A 14,000-nucleotide genomic window follows, 5' to 3' on the forward strand; every position below is an offset into this window, starting at 1 on the left:
ATCACACACCCTCTTCTGAGTCTCTCCACAACAATCCATCATTAATGTGCCACAGGTACACAGCTGGCACTCAGCCTGCTGTGACACAGCCATCAGCATATTTGGGCTGGGCGCAGAGGAAGTTTGAAGTTAAAATTGTTGTGGATTGTTTTTCACAGACGAAGTGTAAGCAGCGGCAGGGCTCGACCCTCAGATCGCTCTGTGTTCATTTTGGCAGCGTGTTTTACTCACTAATGGCAGCAGAGGAGAACCCTTTGAGCAGGATGAGAACGAGATCAGAAGTGTCTGAGCACCGTGGGCAGTGTCTCCCCTGACCTGCACTGCTGCAGCTTTCCTTGGAGTCACCTCCTGGGTACTGAACAGGGAGAAATCCCAGAGTTCTGCCCCACTGCGGGCACAGGGTGTTTCACTCCATGGGAATGAGCCAAGCATTGGGAGTTATCTCCCCACAAAGGGCTGATTTGGCCACAAAGCTGAGGAGTACCTGCAGAGGGGTCGAGTGGAGAGGGAACAAAACAGACAAATGACTCCAGAGCTGCAGGGTGGGAAGTGAGAGGATAAGGTCCAGCAAGGAGGATGGTGCTGCAATTCCAAAAATGCCTCTGTAAGAAGTGGCTTAGCTGTGCCTCTGGTCACTCCTGCTCCCACTGCAGCTGGAATTCCTTCTTGCAGCAGCGCATATCTCTGTGTGGAGTCACCTTGGCTCGTTGTAGGACTCAGGTCCCCATGAGGTAGCTGATTGCATTTTCAAAACACTCCTTCTTTACATATTTACACATCAAACACTGTCCAAGAAGCCGCGGGTTGCTGTGGTTTTGTTTTGTTTGATTAAATTCTTCTTGAGAAAAGCTTCAAGAAAATAATGTCCTGAAGAATTTGGAAGGGAGGGAGCAAGGAGAAGGAACAATCCTAGTAAACAGCTGGTGGCTGAAAATCTGAGCCAGCCAAGGAGGAGAAATGTGGGAGAAAAGAGTTATTCCAGGCTGGAGTGCAAAGCAGTCTCAGAACAAAACATAAACAACCCCCTCAAATCTATTTCTGGGCAAGCAGACTGTGTCTCATCCTCACCCTTGTCCAACTCATCTGCGTCCATCAGGGCTGCCGCTCCCTTTTGTAGCAGGCAGCCGGCTCTGGCCACCACCTAGGGAGTGAGGACAGTGCTGAAGCACCAGTTAATTCAAAAGTGGGGTGAATAAGCTCTGTCACCACTTTGCCTTTCCCCTTTGTTCCCAAAGTTTCTCTCCTGTGCTCTCTCAAGGCACTTCCAGCACATATTTCTTTGGGCTCCAGCTGCTCCAGAAGTTGCATTCCCTCCTCGAGTCCTCGATCCCCCAAGCTTGTGTTGTATCTGTAAGGAAAGCAGGATTAAGGGCTGGCAATAACCTCCAGAAGCTCAGGCTCCTGTGAATTCCCCTCTCCAGGGAAGGAGTGGAAGGAAAGGGGTGCCTGCTGCTGGTCACACCTCGATTTGTTACCAGGCAGGAGCAGCCCCACAGCACCGAGCGATGCACAGCGCCCTACTCTGTAGTCAGGCCAGCTCTTCATATTTTGGTTTAAAAATCAAAGGCAGTTCTGTGCCTGACCCTCTTTGGCTTGCAAGGGATGAGTGGACATCAAAGGAGTCCCCAGTGATCTCCACAAAAGCCAAGAAATATGCGGTGATCCATGAGAACAAAAGCCCATCACCTCCCCAGAGCCAGAGCAGGGAGAGGGGCAGGAGCCTTGAGGATGAGGTTAATGCATCTGGGCTGTGCCAGGGCAGAGGAAAATTGCTTTTAGGGTGGGGGAATCTCAGCTACAGCCGGTTCAGGACACAGGGGATATCCCACAGTCCCTCGTGTGTGGAAGGGTCACTGAAATCCCTGAGCTGAACACTGAGACAGATTTTTTCTGATTTTTGGTGAAATCCAGCTGATGTTCAGGCTGAAGGACTGAGCCACACAAACACTGTCCCCTCCTCAGGGTCCTGCCAGGGCTGGGTTTCCTTTGTGGAGCACCTCAGAGGATGAGCCACTCAGGAAAAGCCAAAACAGAAAACCGAATTTTCCACCTCCTGGGCCAGCTGAGCTAAACTAGAAATCCCCAAATAAAACCCATCCAGCCGCTGTTCCAAGGTGTTTCCAAGTCCAAGGCTTTGCTTTCCTCCTGGGTTCTGGGAGCAGTGTCTGCAGCCCATGGATGCAGGACACAGTGCTCCAGTCCGTGCTTCCAGCCTCAGTTATCAGGCACAGGCAGGAGAGGAGCAATATTTTTCTGGGGGATTTATGAGAGAGAAATGCAGCAGCACAAGGAGGCTGCAGCAGCCCTTTCCCTCAAATTTATGAACAAATCCTGAAGAGTTTTCTCCCTGACATCATCCGAACCCTGCACACTTGCAGCTCCCAGGAGAGCCCCTGATGAAAAAGTCAGATGAGCTATTTTCATTCTGCTGGAAGTGGCCAAAGCAATTTTAGGAAGAGGAAGGTGGGGGCCTGCTGGAGTTTGCCAGAAGGATCTGAAGCATTCAAGTCATGTCCTTGCAGCAGCAATCTCGGTCTGACAGCCCCTAAAACCCAGAGTGAGGAGGGAAGTGGCAGCTCGTGCTCCCCAGGCTTCCCCCAGCCAACCTGCAGGTACATTAACTGATTTGGGGAAAGCAGGCAAAGGGGACAGAGAGAAAAACCCTAGAGAACTGCCTGCTCTGCTTAAAATGAGCAGTTCTTCATTACCCATTTCCTTCTGAACTCTGTAAAAAATTAAATGGGGAGAGACAGATGAGAGAAATCCCCCTTTTTTTGCCCCAAAGCTGCATTGGGGGTGAATGACAGCTCTGGGAGAGCACTGGAAAAGAGATTTCTTCCTGCTCTGGGGAGAGAGAGACATCCAGAAGTGACACAGGTCAGAAAAACCCAAACCAGGCTGTTCTGACACTTTAACACCAAAATTCCCTGTGGGGCAGGTCAAGTTCCCTGTGATTTCTCCTGTTATCTCTTCCTCCAGGATCCAAGTGCCTGCTTCTCTCCCAGCCCTATTCCAGAGGGTCACAGTGGGGCAGCTGGAGATAGGCAGGGGCACAATCCTGTCCCTAATTCTATTCCTGGCTGTGCTGTTGACTCACAGAGAGATTTTGGGCTGTTTTCAGCTGTTTTCAGCCATTTCCTAGCAGGTACCGTGGGGACAGGGCCGTGCACCCACCTGAGAGCAGCTCTGGATGCAGGGCATTGAAAAACAACAAAACAGCAACAATCAGCCCCAGAAAGCCTTCCAGCCACCATCAGCCAGGCTCAAACACCACGCAGTGGTCAGTCTGAAACCAAGATTGTGTTTTCAGGTCATTTCACTCAGCGTTTTTCTTTCTTTCAATAAAAAGGAAAGGAAAGAACCGTGAAGTGAACCCAGACAACTTTGTCATTTCGGGTTTTGCTTTGGGGGAAATTTTACCCTTTCCCAGTCCAAGCCTGCACTAGGAAGTTCCCTCTCTACCTTACAGAATATTCACTTGTATTTCCATTAAGTACTGTACGAACATCAGATAGAAGGCTCCCAAGGGGAAATATTTTGGGGGTTTTGGGAAACAGAAAAGATAAATAGAAAACAACCTGCAACTCCATCAAGGGTTTTAATGAAGCCCCATGTCCAGCAAAGTACCTAAGGTTGAGATTAATGCTTCACTGGCCTCTCTATGTTATTTTAATGATGTGCTTAATGTGAAAAGATTTTCTGAAGCAGCTTAAATGGTAGTGGGGAAGGTGCATAAACAGCAGTTCAGTCAGAGGGCACTGAAAGGAGAGCAAAGTTCCTCTACAAAATGCAGAGAGAGTTTCTCTGGGCTGTCCTCTATATTTGGATGCTCCTTTGGGTGACAGGCACCTCATGGCACCTGCAAGGAATTCGGGGAGAGAAGGGTCCTGCAGAGGGGTTCGTGTCCTAATCCTTGTACAAATTATCTGCTCCTAATGCCACAAACTGGAGATAAGAGCAAGCGAGGAAGGTGAGATTTGCATAATGCTGATCAATTTGAAACCTACAGTAAGCAGAAGTGCTTTTTGATTGCATTTCCCAGTGCAGCAGCAGCCAAGTCTTTAGTTATTCAGGTCAGCTCTCACAGCAGCAATTGCACCTCTGCAAGGCGAGCTGGGGATACAATCACACTTGGAGCCAGAGAGGATGAAAAGCCATTTCTCTGGGTACATTTAAAGCCATCTGCACAGCCCTCCCCACGCAGGCAGGGACCAGAACGCTTTTGAGGTTTGTTTGGATTCTGCTTTAGGGAGCTGAGCCTGGGGCAGGCCGTGGCCAAGGGCTGGGACAGGTCCTGGGAAGGAGGGCTGGGCAGCCAGGGTGGGGTAGAGAGGGAGGGAAGGGGATGGGGAGAGCTGCTCTGGCAGTGCTGGCAGAGGGATCTGTGCCCCCAGCCGTGCCCACACTAGGCACCAGCAGGGATAAGGGGCTGTGAGTGATCCCTGCGCTGCTCGGTGAGAGAGAGCAAAGCTCTGTCTGCAGGGGCAGACAGAGAGAGAAACTCTGCCGGGTGCACCCTCAGCCATGGCAGGCTTTGGGCTCAAATCCCCTCTGCAGGCTGGAGGGAGAGCCTGCAGCAGGGGACCCTGTGCAGGTGCCAGCCCTGGGGAGCCAGCCAGTCTGAGCCCATCCAAAAGGCCAATCCCGCAGAAACCAGCTCTCCTCACAGCTGTTACCACAGACAAGATATGACTGTAGAACCCTGAAAATGTGGGATGAGATCGGCAAGAATGCAGGGACAGCACCACAGGGATTTTAACATGCCTTTGGCACACTCTACGTTACTACAAACCACCAGAGACAGAATGAAAATCCTCATTAAACAACTTTCAAACCGTTAAAATCAGGTTTCCATCACCCATGGAGGCAGCTGCTGTAAATAGAATTTGGCCCAGCAAGGGGAAGGGCAAAGCTTCAGCTGCCTGCTGGGGCACAGAGGCGAAATGGCCAAGGCAGAGGGTTGGAAAGGCTCCATCCCAGGAAATGTCCCCCGTAGGAGGACCCCACATTCCCCCCTAAACCCTCAGTGCTCCAGGGCCAGCACCCTGCAGGGACAGGGGAGCACTGGGGGTGTGGAAAGACCCTGGACAGGTGAGCAGGGTCACCTGAGCAGGGTCACCTGCAGGGTCTGTCCTTGTCCTGGACACCTGAGCAGGGTCACCTGCAGGGTCTGTCCTTGTCACAGACACCTCAGCAGGGTCACCTGCAGGGTCTGTCCTTGTCACAGACACCTGAGCAGGGTCACCTGCAGGGTCTGTCCCTGTCACAGACACCTGAGCAGGGTCACCTGCAGGGTCTGTCCTTGTCACAGACACCTGAGCAGGGTCACCTGCAGGGTCTGTCCCTGTCACCGACACCTGAGCAGGGTCACCTGCAGGGTCTGTCCTTGTCACAGACACCTGAGCAGGGTCACCTGCAGGGTCTGTCCCTGTCACCGACACCTGAGCAGGGTCACCTGCAGGGTCTGTCCTTGTCACAGACACCTGAACAGGGTCACCTGCAGGGTCTGTCCTTAACCTGGACACCTGAGCAGGGTCACCTGCAGGGTCTGTCCTTGTCACAGACACCTGTGCAGGGTCACCTGCAGGGTCTGTCCCTGTCACAGACACCTCAGCAGGGTCACCTGCAGGGTGACACCACCTCCACCTCTGCAGGGGAAAAGCACAGGCATTTGGAAAAGTTCTTGAATGTCTGAATTTGTGCCCACCATCAGCCACCACCCCACCCTGTGTTATGTGAAAGAACAGATGGGGGGGTGTTTCCCCTCACAGTTAAAAAAAAAAATTGCTTGATCATAAATAATGATTATTTCAATTGATGAATCATTTGGACTCATTTTAGGTCTCGAGTCATACTTAATGGTGCCATAATTGTGGCATGAATTCATTCCTCACTCATGCATGTTTTTGTTAGAGTTGGAGCAAGTTAAATTATTATTTCTTTTTTAGAAGGACAATTAAATGACAACCAAGACTATAGAAAAATGTTCTGATATTAAATGATTGTGATCAGTCCTTGTCTCCCCATGCTCTCTCACACACACAAGCACCAGTGCCCCCGCCCAAGCGTGTAAAGCTTTGTTTGTACAGCCCAAAAAGCAGCACCTGAGTAACCTTTCACATAACACTTGTGTTACCTTTCACACTGAACTTGGAGTCTTTCTCCAAAAGAAATCTCACTTGTGTGCTCAGTCCAGACATGTCAAACACAGGATTTGAGACTGAAAAGAGAAACATCCAAGATAATTAAAAAAATGTGCTTCTCCTTCCGGGGAGAATTTACAGAATTGGTTTTATGATCAGAAATACTTTCTTGATGGGAAATGAGATACTAGCTAAGGAAATTCTCCGTTAGTTCCAATAGTTTGTCCTGCGAGCTGCTCAGAAATCTCCAAGCACGTGGGATCCTCAGCTCAACGAGAGCCACGCCAAGCAGGGGCCAGCACTTGGGTTTCTCAGGGGAAATGTTAATCAGGACCTGCTGAAGGTCCTTCAAACAGCCAGTGTTTTATGACAGGATGGGATACGGCTGAACCTACTCCAGTCAATGCTTCCACGGGGTGGAGAAGGAAACACTGATGTGTTTTCAGGCACTGGTGAGGTCAGAAGATCTTTCAGAGCCTGACCATGAGAAATGCCAAGTGAAAGTCCCACCAAGACACGGGATCAGCCTGGTCAGTCCACTCCTATGAGGGCTGGAAGGCAAAAAAAGACCATTTTAAATAAAGAGGGAAAGGGCTCAAGATTGATGAGGTGGGCAATAGCTCATATTTACATATCTGGGGCCTCCCTGACAGCAGAAAAAATAAGTTAGCCCAAAAAAATAGAAATCTAATCTACATTCACTTCCCAGCTTGTCAGAAGGCCTCGGTGCAGAGCAGCCTCTCTTGGCTGCACTGGGGTGTCTCACAGAGGGACCCCACCAATAAATCTGTTTGATTTCCTGTTATGAGAAGCAGACAAAGGGATGTGGCCAGGGATGGGCAGAGCTGTCTGCACAAGGGAAGAGCCTGTGCTTTCACCCCAAACTCAAACCCACCCTGTCGGAGGTTAGCAAAAGTTCAGTTCACTTTGGGGCTTTTTTCCCGTTATTTCTCCTTTTCGTGCCTTCCCGTGGGAGCTGGAAGGAGACAGGACGGAGCGTTTCTTTCCTGCTGGCAACGAGCAGCCCTGAAAGTGTCACAAAAAGTTTGCTCTTGAGACATTTCCAGTCTTGAGGGTGTGATCTTGATGTGAGTAATGCCGTGACATTTTTCATGGCGTTCACCGTGGCTGGTGAGAATTCCGTGGCATTTCTCTCCGAGGGTTTTTCCCACACCACTCCTTCCTCGTTTTCTTCCCTCCATCCAGTGCACGTTACGCACACACAGAAAAGGGAAGAGTTCAGGTGAAAAAGATGTTTTTTACCCCAGTCCTGTGAACCTGGTGACTGCAGCTGCCCGATAAGTTTTCTCTCAGGAGGGGACATCAGCCCTCCAATCCCATTTTGCCCACAGTCCATGGACTGATCCCGGTCCTGCAGCCCTGAGCAGGAGATGTTCCATGGCATCAATTTTCCAGAAGCCCAGCAGGTCCCCAATGACACTTGAAAGGGATTAGGATGAACGTGGTAGCATTGCAATGTGTTTTGTGAAATACCACGACCAACAGCCTTGTTTCTGTGGAGGGATATTTTCAGAACTTCTGGGAATTCCCCACAACATCAGGAGCCTCACTGGCTCATCATTTCTCCCAGCAAAATGTTTCAAAACCTTTTATGGATGTAAATTTGCTCATTTGCTCTTTTGTGGCTTTGTTTTTTTATTTTCTTTAGAGAGACCCAAGATCTATGAAAAGGAAACAGATTTTGATAAGGTTGTGAAGGTGGAACTGAGGAGCAAACACAAAATCCAGTGCACGGCAAGCGGGAATCCTGAGCCAAGGATCCAGTGGAAGTGGCAGCCCTGCAACATCACAGACACCTTGTAAGTGATGTCCCCATGGATGAATGTGTTCCTGAACTGTTGGGGGTTTCCAGCCAGGTTTTCTTTCCACTCCATCCTATTTGTCTGAGCTAAAATCACAAGCAGAGAGAAGATCTCCGGGGCTCTGAGCCCAGCTGGCGTCTGGCAGTGTTTGTGCACCTTGTGCATCACCTGAATTGTGTCAAATAAGTTTAAAGTGACTAAAGATCATTGAATTTTCCTTTACCTTGACCAGCAATGCCCCTCTGACTTTCCTTAGCCCTGCTGAATGCTGTGAATATTTGACAAAGGAAAACCAGCAGGATTCGTGGGCAGAGCTAACACACCTTTCACCCTGCTAGAGATTTTTCCAGACAAACCTGCTGAAGGCTTGGCTTCCTTAAATCCCTGTGGGATTCATGGCACTTCCCAAGGGCTGTCTTCACTCCTGCACAATGGGCTCAGGCTCCTGTGGCAGCCTCGGTGTCCCTGGGAGAGGGAATTTTGTCCCCCTCTGTGCTGCAGGCTGAGGTGTGAGCACGCAGCAAAATCACCGGGTCAGAGCTGCCAGAGAGGAAGGAGGCCAGGGAAAGCCAGGATGCCTTCGGAGATTTTCCTGAGGAGACATTCCCTTTGCTGCAGCAGCTCCCTGAGCAGAGGGGTCTGCATTGGCTGGTGGCCACTCTCTTCTCTGGTAGACCCAGGGCATGTGCAGGAGCCAGGTCCTGCACAGTTCTGACCACTTCAGCTCCTCCCTGCAGTCAGAGGGATGAAATTGGGTTTTCCACCCGTTCAAGAGATGAAGACAGATCTAGAAAGCAAGGGAGAAAATTGCTGGGTAGTTTTTTATTATTATTCTCTCACTCACGTATTGCTGTGAAAGGCAAGCCATGAGGCAGGGGAAAATCAGGGAGAGGTCCTTTCCCAGGTTCTGTGGTGCACACGGGGATGTTGGGAATAAACTCAGGGATTTGATGGCTCTGTTGGCCCTGGAGGGCAGCAGGAGGCACAGGGCTCTGCCTGGGAGGGGTTCAATGAGAGCAGAGTGGAAACACCACATGGAAACACGTTCTGCATCTCTAGCAAAGCCGCAGAGGTGATCTTTTCCGAAATCTTTTCCAGACCTTTCTGTCTAGGGGGAGAGAATTGGCCATGAGTGCTGAATTCAACCAGATCCAAACCAGTGACCTGGTGGCAAAGGACCTCACATAACCCTTGTTGCAGCTCCCTGGCTCTCTGATCTTATCAATTTAAATACAATTGCAGAGTGGCTCTACCTCTGCTGGCCCCAGGGGCAGCCTTATCTTGCTCCAGCAGAAGCTGGAGGAGGATTCCTGTGGGAAATGACACAGCCCCCATTTCCTTCTGTTGTCTGACTTCCTCTCTCTCTCTCTTTCTCTCCCCCCACTCTGCCTCAGCAGAGCCCTTTGAGTCCCTGAGCACCAGCATTGTTCCTTAGAGCTGGGATGTGATTTTACTTCCTCTGAGCTTTCCCCCTTCATCCTCAGGACAGGATTGTGCCTTGCAGGAAGTCCCTCAAGATCTTCTAATCAGGCCCTTCTGAGAGCTGCAAACCCTGCCCTGACCCAGGGTGTTGCCCCTGTGCTTTGTGTGGCTCTGGCAAAGGCACGGCTGATTTATGGAGGAATTTTCTGCAGCAGCAGCCCTTGGTCAGCTCCTGTAAAAGTCCATATTCATTTCACCTCCTGGAAGCCCGTGGTGGGCTCAAAGCCTTTGCATTTCTAGGAATGAGAAGAGCTGTGTCTCTGCTTAGTTTTGCCAAGTTGGGGAAGGCAGGAAAGTTTTGTGTCCTGGATGGTGCAGCTGGACCTCCCCACATGATGTGCTACACACTCTGCTCCTTGCCCATATTCCAAAGTGAAGATTGACAAGCGTCTTCTGTGCAATGTGCAGCACTAAAGGGCCCTTCTGCTGCTCTATCCCAATATTTATCCACTCTACTCCCTCAGCCCACACTTCCTGTTGGAAGCTGAGCACAGACAGACACTCAGCACCATCTACCTCCCCGCAGTTTGGAGTGACTGGCATTTTGAATTTGGAAATATAACTTACATTAGCCAGATAAAACTCACATGATTTAATTAACCGTCCAGCATTTTCCATTTCTAATCTTTGCAAAGATTGGAGGGCTCACTGCTGCTCATGGACTGATTTTGTTTGCCTCTGTCAAGGTGATTTGTAAATAATTTTGAAAGGCTGCAAAGAAGGAATGGAGGAATTTCACAAAGAAGTAACTCCAGAAAGACTCCTGCAGACACAATTCTTAGGAGCCTTTAAGACCTAAGATTATTGTCCAAGACTGACATTTTCTCACTCCAATACACCTCCCTGCTTACCTGGAACACCACCTCTGCTTTCTGCCTCCAGGTGCAATCCCGAGGGGCCAAAAGTCGTGGTTTGGGAGAACATGGTCATAGGAAACAAGATCAGGAGCATCGAGAACACCCCCATGAGGCAGGGGGATAAACTAAAGGTATGAGTGCGATGGCAGGGGATGATGTCAGGGGACACTCACCCCCAGCTCATGGTTCCCAAGCTGCTGAGAGTTCTTTTCATGCTTGGAATTCCCCAGCTCTGGGATCATCCCTGATCTCTGCTGTTTACAAGTGCTGGGGTTTGGGAATGATGTCACACACCCTGTTTACACTCTCCCAAGGCTTCTGGGTCAAAATCTCCTGTGTCTCCCTCGGTCTTGAGAAAGTGTGAGAGTGGTTCAGTTCACTGATAAGGACTCTGAGGTCATGAAACACTTGGAGAGCTCTTGGTCTTGCCCCCCTTTGTCCTGCCCCCCTTTGTCTTGCCCCCCTTTGTCCTGCCCCATTTTGTCCTGTTCCCTTTTCTCCTGCCCCCCCTTTGTCCTACCCCCTTTGTCCTGCCCCCCTTTGTCTTGCCCCCCTTTGTCTTGCCCCCCTTTGTCTTGCCCCCCTTTGTCCTGCCCCCCTTTGTCCTGCCCACTTTGTCCTGCCCCCCTTTGTCCTGTTCCCTTTTCTCCTGCCCCCCTTTGTCCTGCCCCACTTTGTCCTGTTCCCTTTTCTCCTGCCCCCCCTTTGTCCTGCCCCACTTTGTCCTGGCCCCCTTTGTCCTGCCCCCCTTTGTCCTGCCCCACTTTGTCCTGCCCACTTTGTCCTGCCCCCCTTTGTCCTGTTCCCTTTTCTCCTGCCCCCCTTTGTCCTGCCCCCCTTTTTCCTGTCCCCCTTTGTCCTGCCCCACTTTGTCCTGCTCCCCTTTGTCCTGTTCCCTTTTCTGCTGTCCCCCTTTGTCCTGTCCCCCTTTGTCCTGCCCACCTTTGTCCTGCCCCACTTTGCCCTGTCCCCCTTTTTCCTGCCCCCCTTTGTCCTGCCCTGTTTTCTCTACTCCCAGCAGCAGGAGCTGACCAGGTGTGCGGTCACAGTGCCACAGGTACCTGCTCTGATTTCCAGAGTGTGCAGGTGTCAGGTTGAAACCACATCCCTGGGACAGTGAAGGAGGGAAAACCTTCCTTGGACACTTCCCTGCCTGCTCCCCCTTCCAAGAGCCCTGGGATGACCCTGGCTGTGTGAACTCAGAGATCCCAGCAGGAATTGCCTGTTCGGTGTCCCCCAGGTGCCCGTGGTGACGCTGGCTGATGTTCCACACATCCAGGCTGGGGATCTGCAGGGGATTCAGGGCTCCCTGGCTCTGCTGGGCTCTGTCCAGGCTGGGGATCTGCAGGGGATTCAGGGCTCCCTGGCTCTGCTGGGCTCTGTCCAGGCTGGGGATCTGCAGGGGATTCAGGGCTCCCTGGCTCTGCTGGGCTCTGTCCAGGCTGGGGATCTGCAGGGGGTTCGGGGCTCCCTGGCTCTGTTGGGCTCTGTCCAGGCTGGGGATCTGCAGGGGATTCGGGGCTCCCTGGCTCTGCTGGGCTCTGTCCAGGCTGGGGATCTGCAGGGGATTCGGGGCTCCCTGGCTCTGCTGGGCTCTGTCCAGGCTGGGGATCTGCAGGAGGTTCAGGGCTCCCTGGCTCTGCTGGGCTCTGTCCAGGCTGGGGATCTGCAGGGGGTTAGGGCTCCCTGGCTCTGCTGGGCTCTGTCCAGGCTGGGGATCTGCAGGGGGTTCAGGGCTCCCTGGCTCTGCTGGGCTCTGTCCAGGCTGGGGATCTGCAGGGGATTCGGGGCTCCCTGGCTCTGCTGGGCTCTGTCCAGGCTGGGGATCTGCAGGGGGTTCAGGGCTCCCTGGCTCTGCTGGGCTCTGTCCAGGCTGGGGATCTGCAGGGGGTTCGGGGCTCCCTGGCTCTGCTGGGCTCTGTCCAGGCTGGGGATCTGCAGGGGATTCAGGGATCCCTGGCTCTGCTGGGCTCTGCCTGGGGTTATGGGTTGCCTGTTGGCCCTGCAGGGGTTGCAGGAGTGGGTTTGCAACTCCGGGCTTGAGGTGGATGCTCCAGATGGTTCAGTGTCTGATCCTGCAGGGTGCTGGGCGCTGCCCTGCTTCCCCTTTGAGCCTGGGAGAATTCCTGAGTTACTCCCGTGCCTAAAGTTAAGCACAAAGCTAAAGTGCTCTTCTGGACTGGGTCCAGACTAAATCAGCATCTGGCAGGATCAGTGCCACAACCATCTGCTCTTTCTCAGGGAGACTTTCCAGTTCTAAACATAATCCAAACCAGAGCTCTGAAAACATGGAGCTGGGGCTGGGAAGGAGAAAGTCAGTGTTCGCCTCTCATTCCTGAGTTTTTCCATTGCTGGGAGATATTTATAAATTGGATTTATTTAGAGGGCATAGTGCCCCTTAAGAACTGGCTTTAATGTATTCTTTAAGAATTTCACATCTTAGGTAAAAACAACCCCTTAAAAGTACTAATTGTTTATAAAAATGGGGGCTGGTGACATTTACCTTCAAACTTTCTTCTTTTTCTAAGACTTTTTGTTGCTGCATGGGCTGACAAGAGCTTTGAGACTCTCAGAGCTACTGTTTGTCTCCATATATTATATATATATAATCAGCTTTTATATATTTCATGATTAAAGTTATGAGCTACATAATTTTACGATTTATAGTATACTCATTCTTTTTCTCCCTGGCTGAAAACACAGTCTGAGGTGTTTCCTATTAATTCTTATGTCCTGATTAAGATTTCATCAGATTAATATAACTAAAATATAGGAAACTCAGGTTTCACTCACTGCTTACATTGCAGACAGTTCCTCTCATTCCCCCCTTTCTGAAGTTCAAGGCTCTGTGCTAATTGGAGTCTTTATATTATAGAATATCATTTTTGTAAAGTCACTGAGGAAAAAGTTTTCAGACATTTCCTTGAGTTTTATCAGTCGTTATTCCCACCATTGGAAAGGAAAACAGGAAACAGCCAAATCCATTCCCACCTTGTCCCAGCAAATAATTCACCTGCATTGACCAAGAAGATGAAAAAATAAAGATGCTGGAGTCGGAGCTTTCAGGAACTGTGTTAGGAATCTGAGATTAGCTGAAGCTGGGGATTTTCCTGTGGGATTTGAGCCTGTCCCAGGAGCACTGGAGTGTTGGGCAGAAGGTGGAATTCCTCTGGGCTCTAGGATTTGTCAGCACCCCAGAGTTCACCCTTGGGAGCTGCAGCAATAAAAGTTGATCCAGCCACATGTGAAAACTTGCATTAACAGTTTAGAGCTGCTAAAAATATGGGAATAACTCCCCTGGCATCACCACTTCCAGAAATCTGCCCACAGCAAGCCGGCAGGGCAGCGAGCAGGGGCTTTTCCAGCAAACCCTTGGTGCTCTCTGATCACATGAAGCTCTTCAGACATCTCCTGACAGAAGTGCCATGTGAAATTGAGCTCTCTTGTCGTCATCCCCATCGTGATTATTCCGTGAGGATTCCACAGATAGAGAAGTGAATTTCACCTCCTCCTGCCTTCCTAAGCCTGAGTCTGATTCCTGAGGAAGAGCACAAGGTTATGGTCCGGGTCATGATGCCCTTCAGTGGAGTTCTGCTCCACCAGTGCTTGAGGCAGTTGCACTGTGATAGTTGCATTTTCCCTGCGGTTTTGAGTCCATGCTGAATTTCTCTCTTTGGGATTTAAACCTCTGTGTG

General features: G+C 50.8%; 1 protein-coding gene across 2 annotated transcripts in view; it reads left to right on the forward strand.

Moving 5' to 3' along the window:
• Positions 1 to 14,000, forward strand: part of LOC120762132 (vascular endothelial growth factor receptor kdr-like) — a 133,123-nt gene that overhangs the window by 68,035 nt on the left and 51,088 nt on the right. For both annotated transcript variants that reach the window (XM_040084219.2, XM_040084220.2), the window contains exons 10-11: positions 7,813 to 7,963; positions 10,331 to 10,436. In XM_040084219.2, the coding sequence (XP_039940153.1) occupies positions 7,813 to 7,963; positions 10,331 to 10,436 (257 nt within the window). The remainder of the gene's footprint in view (positions 1 to 7,812; positions 7,964 to 10,330; positions 10,437 to 14,000) is intronic.

This window comes from Hirundo rustica, chromosome 21, assembly GCF_015227805.2.
Source record: "Hirundo rustica isolate bHirRus1 chromosome 21, bHirRus1.pri.v3, whole genome shotgun sequence".
NCBI lineage: Eukaryota > Metazoa > Chordata > Aves > Passeriformes > Hirundinidae > Hirundo > Hirundo rustica.